This window comes from Portunus trituberculatus, chromosome 47 (genome assembly GCF_017591435.1).
Source record: "Portunus trituberculatus isolate SZX2019 chromosome 47, ASM1759143v1, whole genome shotgun sequence".
Lineage (NCBI taxonomy): Eukaryota > Metazoa > Arthropoda > Malacostraca > Decapoda > Portunidae > Portunus > Portunus trituberculatus.
Window position 1 is genome coordinate 29,338,612 of NC_059301.1, and position 7,500 is coordinate 29,346,111.

The 7,500-nt window shown below is 32.2% G+C and overlaps 1 protein-coding gene across 2 annotated transcripts in view; it reads left to right on the plus strand.

Moving 5' to 3' along the window:
• LOC123520841 (putative neural-cadherin 2) overlaps nt 1-7,500 on the plus strand; it is a 225,426-nt gene that overhangs the window by 188,868 nt on the left and 29,058 nt on the right. For both annotated transcript variants that reach the window (XM_045283477.1, XM_045283478.1), the window contains exons 6-10: nt 2,683-2,798; nt 5,125-5,289; nt 5,440-5,568; nt 5,730-5,907; nt 7,403-7,500. The exon at nt 7,403-7,500 is cut by the window's right edge and continues 47 nt beyond it. In XM_045283477.1, coding sequence (XP_045139412.1) covers nt 2,683-2,798; nt 5,125-5,289; nt 5,440-5,568; nt 5,730-5,907; nt 7,403-7,500 — 686 coding nt within the window. The remainder of the gene's footprint in view (nt 1-2,682; nt 2,799-5,124; nt 5,290-5,439; nt 5,569-5,729; nt 5,908-7,402) is intronic.

Sequence of the window (7,500 nt, forward strand, 5' to 3'; positions counted from 1 at the left end):
TTTTTTTGTGGTGTGGTTGTGTCCGGTGGTTTTTATCCCGTGTTACGGCGTATATTGATGTTCCTATTCTAGCAGAGCTTTTAGTGTCAGGAGATAGTTGTCTTGTGTGTGTCTGTGTTTGTTGTAGTTTGTAGGGTGGATGGATGTGTTCCTCAAGTAATCAAAATATCACATCTATAAATATCAATTTGTAGTTTGTTTTAATGGATGAGTTCAGATTATTTCGATTTCTCCATTTGTGTTGTATTTGGAATAAAGGGATTCTCTTTATTATTTCCTATCGATAAATGGAAAATGGTTATGTGTATTATGATTTTATTTCTTTTCTAAATTATTAACATTAATTTGCAATGACGTACAGTACATTAAACTATCTATCCATCTATCTATCCATCTATCTATCTATCTATCTGTCTGTCTATCTATATGTTTCTGCATTGCTCGTTGTATATGGTAGCGTCTTTTTTAAAGTCCAGTTTATTTTCATTTTTCTAATTCCTTTCTCTGGATCGTAAACGAATCGTAAACTGGGCAACACGCTGAAATGGTCCACCACTTGGTGACTTAGCATACGACTTCTTCGGGGTCGCCAGAGGTTTTCCGGCAATGAACTCAACTTTGTGGTGATGGGAGACTGTTTGAAGTTATCTATTGATCTGGAACAATGTTTTCATTAATAATGTAAAACATGAACTTTTGATATAGATTCAGTACTCCTCGGATAATTAATATGATATTGAGATTTGGAGTGATATGCTCTTCAAAGGAATATACTTATCTTGTGTAGTGTTACTTCATATTTTATTTGCAATGGTCATGTGAAATGTAATTTTTTCCAGGTAGATACTTCTCTGATGGATTCGACGGGAGAAAATTCCATTTTCTTATTAGTAATTTATAAAAGATGCATTACGTCTTACAATATGACACGGATTAGCATTATAATACTGCACATTATCATTTAGCTATTTGAAATGTAAGCGGCGGAATTTGAACTTAAATAAATTAATAAGGTGTACTGTAATTAATCTAGTGAAGTAAAGATATTCGTCACCTCTCAAAACTCATGATAAAATCATGAAAAACCTGTAATGATATAAGAAGCCACATACTTTACGAATATCCTAAGAAATTTTAGGTTTGGGAATTTTCAAATGTTTCCTTGGTAGCTTTCCGTCATTGCCAACTATGTATTTTCAGCAATTTCTTATTACAATCATACACTATAGCTACACCCACACAGGATAAAATTTGCATTGTTGCAAAATTTCAATATGTGCATTAAAGTAAACCGGCATTGCAGTCCATGGATGCTCACACTGGAGTGTATTTCAACACGCGTCAACGCCACTATGCGTTGTACTATACCTGCTCATCCTTTATGAAAAAGGAAAAGACAAGTTTGCATATAAAAACTGCGATGTACCTGTGAAATAGTAGGCTTGCCGCTGTATTAGTTGTTATCTCTTATGTTGTTTGTGTTTCCGTTTCAAATAAATTTCATGTGTCATTCTCAGCGAATTAGAAAGTTTTCCATATGGATCAATTGAAGCAAATCATATATATATATATATATATATATATATATATATATATATATATATATATATATATATATATATATATATATATATATATATATATATATATATATATATATATATATATATATATATATATTTATTTTATTTATTTATTTATTTATTTATTTATTTATTTAACTAGCTGTCTATCTATTCATCTTTCCATCTCCTCTCTCTCTCTCTCTCTCTCTCTCTCTCTCTCTCTCTCTCTCTCTCTCTCTCTCTCTCTCTCTCTCTCTCTCTCTCTCTCTCTCTCTCTCTCTCTCTCTCTCTCTCTCTCTCTGTGTGTGTGTGTGTGTGTGTGTGTGTGTGTGTGTGTGTGTGTGTGTGTGTGTGTGTATATATATATATATATATATATATATATATATATATATATATATATATATATATATATATATATATATATATATATATATATATATATATATATATATATATATGTATATATATGTGTGTGTGTGTGTGTGTGTGTGTGTGTGTGTGTGTGTGTGTGTGTGTGTGTGTGTGTGTGTGTGTGTGTGTGTGTGTGTGTGTGTGTGTGTGTGTGTGTGTGTGTGTGTGTGTGTGTGTGTGTGTGTGTGTGTGTGGATGTGGGTACTTGTGGGAAATGTATTTGTGTGAACATCGGTTACATGGGACACATTACAGACGCCTCTTCGTCCACAAATCCCACGCCACAGTACAGAGTTTGAGGTGGGCTTTGAATATGCTATGCTTTGACCTGAAGCTGCCCGTCCACCTCCTCCTGATGATAACAATAATAATAATAATAATAATAATAATAATAATAATAATAATAATAATAATAATAATACGATAATGCTGCTGATGATGATGATTATGGGAGTGCTGCACGCAGTTCTTTTCGCGTGTTCAAGACATAAACGTGCACGTACGAATGGTTATTTCAGCGCCAAGCAGAGAATAGTCTTGCTGCTGTAATATCTGTAAATCAGTGGAAAATTTTGGTCCAATTTCCCTTTAAGTACATAATACTGACAAGTCTTTTGCTCTCTCTCTCTCTCTCTCTCTCTCTCTCTCTCTCTCTCTCTCTCTCTCTCTCTCTCTCTCTCTCTCTCTTTCTCTTTCTTTTCAGACGCCTCGGTGGAGTACCGCTTGGTGAGCGGGTCCGCTGGTGGCCTGTTCGTGGTGGGGCGCGCCTCCGGTCACCTCACCCTTACAACGCCTCTTGATTATGAATCCAAAAACAGGGTGAGTGTCCTAATTGAGTTCACTAGTGCACAGAGCTGTTGGGGAACACGTAGCGAATTCATTACTTATCTGGTGCGGTTGAAGGCGTATTTCCTTTATTTATTGCTAACTCCAAAAGATATAACCGGACCTGATAGCGAAATTTGTTCATATAATTTCCTCTTCTACTTCGAGGAGTTAAAGTGAGGATTTAGGTAATGCAAAATATAAAAGCATAAGTTCCTTCACTTCCGGTTCTTAAATTAACTAGTAGGTAACCCGAATCAAATATGGAGTAACAGTACTCAGTGTTCCACTATATTCAATTGAAGGAAGGAACATACGAATACACAGTACACGTATCTTAACCTCTAACCTCTCCATCTTATTATACGCAGCCCAACCAAAATGGAAAATGAGTATATAGTACAACTTTCAATTTAATATTATATTTTGTTTGAAGGAAAAGTAGGTGATCAGCCACTCGGTATTATATCAGTATAACAAAGGTTACACATAGAATTTCTGATTGATTATAGATAAATATATACACTAAATCGGGCGCTTGGTGCAAAACACACTCATAAATTTCAAATCAAAAGAAAACGTAGATCAAAATGAGGAGCGGCGGGCACGTAAACACGTTACTGTAATGGAGAGTTTGTTATCTCTTTCTTGGGTGAAACGCATTTGCAATTTTTATTTTGTCGATATTGTATTATCCAGCAGAAACTTGTACATTGTGAATGAAAAATCTAAATTGTGTCCTATTTTCTGAAACAGTAGTAAGAAAAGCGAAAACAATGGGATTGTAAATAATGAATAACTTAAAGTGGATAGACATGGGAGAAATATCACAAAGCTTTGAAATATGGAGAAACTAGAGGTACTTGTCCTACCATAAGCGCTTGAAAGAAGCAATGGACTTCAGGAAATGGCTAGAACGGCAAGTAAAGAGAGTTGAGATCAAAAGTGGGATCATAATGGGGAGCTGGGACAGCTATGTTGTACTTTGTTCAACTATATATATATATATATATATATATATATATATATATATATATATATATATATATATATATATATATATATATATATATATATATATATATATATATATATATATATATATATATATATATATATATATATATATATATATATATATATATATATATATATATATATATATATATATATATATATATATATATATATATATATATATATATATATATATATATATATATATATATATATATATATATATATATATATATATATATATATATATATATATATATATATATATATATATATATATATATATATATATATATATATATATATATATATATATATATATATATATATATATATATATATATATATATATATATATATATATATATATATATATATATATATATATATATATATATATATATATATATATATATATATATATATATATATATATATATATATATATATATATATATATATATATATATATATATATATATATATATATATATATATATATATATATATATATATATATATATATATATATATATATATATATATATATATATATATATATATATATATATATATATATATATATATATATATATATATATATATATATATATATATATATATATATATATATATATATATATATATATATATATATATATATATATATATATATATATATATATATATATATATATATATATATATATATATATATATATATATATATATATATATATATATATATATATATATATATATATATATATATATATATATATATATATATATATATATATATATATATATATATATATATCTATCTATCTATCTATCTATCTATCTATCTATCTATCTATATATATATATATATATATATATATATATATATATATATATATATATATATATATATATATATATATATATATATATATATATATATATATATATATATATATATATATATATATATATATCTATCTATCTATCTATCTATCTATCTATCTATCTATCTATCTATCTATCTATCTATCTATCTATATATATATATATATATATATATATATATATATATATATATATATATATATATATATATATATATATATATATATATATATATATATATATATATATATATATATATATATATATATATATATATATATATGTATGTAAAACGGTTGAGTAAAAAAAAATCATTAACAGTTATAATTGTGTGTGTGTGTGTGTGTGTGTGTGTGTGTGTGTGTGTGTGTGTGTGTGTGTGTGTGATACTAATGTCCAGGTTTCATATCAGTACGAAATCATAGTGGCTGGTCTGGCGGTGGAGGAACGAGCCTTCGCGAGAGTGTCAGTACGAGTGAAGGACGTCAACGATCTCGCTCCTTCCTTCCCTCGTCCTGTGCTGGAGACCCAAATTACAGAAGAAGACGACAGTTACCTCCCTAAACTCATTCTTCAGGTAAAAACCTTAATCCGCATTAATCAATAGCCGATTACTGATTCTTGATATAGTGTTTTATTTTCCTTTTTTCTGTGATGCTGAGTTTGAATCCGTACTTCAGTGTGGATTATTTGATAACTAAATTGTCGCTATTGGCCGCACATTCAGGTGTCAGCTCGAGACGGGGACGCAAGTGACCAAGGAAGGCTTGTATACACTTTGGAAGGTGACGGGGTGTCTGCTACTCACCCAAGCTTCTCCATAAGCCGCCACTCGGGGCACCTTCACCTGCTGCAGGTTAACAGATTATTATGCTTTAGTTAGAAAACCTATTTTCCATGAAAACTGGCTAATCTTTTAATCTCTTTTCTTTAATTGCACACTATATTTCATCTTTTTTTTCCTTTCATATACTACCATACCTTAGATATTTTTTTTCACACTACCTTTTGACACAGGCGTTGGACCGAGACGCGCCTCGGGGACGCGCTCGGTGGAGGCTGGTGGTGTGGGTGACGGACGGACTACACACAGCCAGCGCCGAGGTGCACGTTAACGTGAAAGACATCAACGACAACGCACCGTTCTTCCCCAACATGACCATCAACGCAACAGTGCCTGAGAATGCCGAAGCAGGCAGGTACCTGCGATGAGCAGACGTGGAAAAGCAATACAGCTGGTTCTGCTAGATGGTAGTCGGCTCATTATTACATTAACTATTTCAATATCAGCTCTAGTTTCATCGCACAGTCCTCACTCAGTTTATTTTCTTGCTGTGCAGGGATTTCTCTTTTCCACACTTGACTTTTACTTAATGCTCCCATCTTTTACCTGTTATCTGCTCTTTCCTTCACCCGCTTCACTTCCCGAGAGAATCGACGCTCTCTCCTCGTTTAGTGTTCACGACCAAGGGACCCTAGATAAAACCAACAAATGAACCAACCGCCGATATAATATTCCGAACTTCATCAAGAAGACCACATGCAAGTATTGATGACTCACCTTAGTCACGAAGAGTCTCCTCCGTATTGTTGTGGTTATCTCGCTTGGCTAAGAATTAGCAGCCTCATTTGCAATCTAGAACGGACCAGTTGGCCCACAGCTCACCGGCTGCTTATCCTTCCTGGCGGGCTGGCCGGTAAATGTGCTCTTGGGAAAGGTAAACACTGATAACCCTTGACCTATGGACCTGGCTGAGGGCCACACACTCAGGCGTCAAGAGTACTGAGGCAGCGCACGGTTTAATGTATTTGACCTCACTTACAAGCTGGGTTGCATTTAGCATTTGTTATTTGTACGAGTTAATTTAGTTCATGAATTATCGAAAAGAAGAATTACTTATGTAGAAATCCTACCAGTCGGCTTGTAATATCATGTTACGATAATTGCTCTCGTAATCCATTTAATGAAATTAGAAAATATCCTAAATCTTAGTCCTTTGCACCATTTCAGATAATCCTGTCCCGGGATTCTCACGCTTCGCTTCTCAGGTTGATGGATTTCTCTTCTAAAAGTCCCTCCTCAGGATCTGACAGATATATTCTGCGAAAATCTTAACGACTTCATTATCAGGCTTCATTCTTTAATATATTTCTTTACATTTTTATATATACCATAATGTTCATAATACAAATGTATTCGAAATTTAAGCACTATTTTTTTTTTTTTCTTATTTCATATAGCATCGGTCACTCAACCGTTTTGTGGTGATTACTGAAACAGTCGTTCCACTTCAATCTGAAACAAGTTATGGTTGTTAGTTTCTGAAATTCATCTCCTCGAATCTAGACCACTTTGAAAAATGTTACAACTTCCAATATATCAATATGCGACTCATTACTGTTTATTTGTCATTCATACCCGGAAATTATAACTGGACTTATTATCAAACCTCCACAACAACCGGCGGTGTAAAGTGTGAGACATGAGGTAATTCAGCGCACCATAAACACCACACTACCGATTTTGCTTTCTTAGCCTGAATGAATGATTATACATTCCAAACTATAAACCACAAGTGGGAGAGAAAAGTAAAAGACCCATACCCGCTGGCCATGATTAGGTAAGTATGTATGCAAATAAGTGAATGTCAAGCGAGACGAGTGACGGTACGTTTTTTTTGTGATTGCAGGGTGGGAGGTGACCAGCGTGACGGCCACTGACTTCGATGACCCGCGAGAGGGAACCAACGCTGTCATCTCTTACTCCGTCGAGAAGAATGTCATTGAT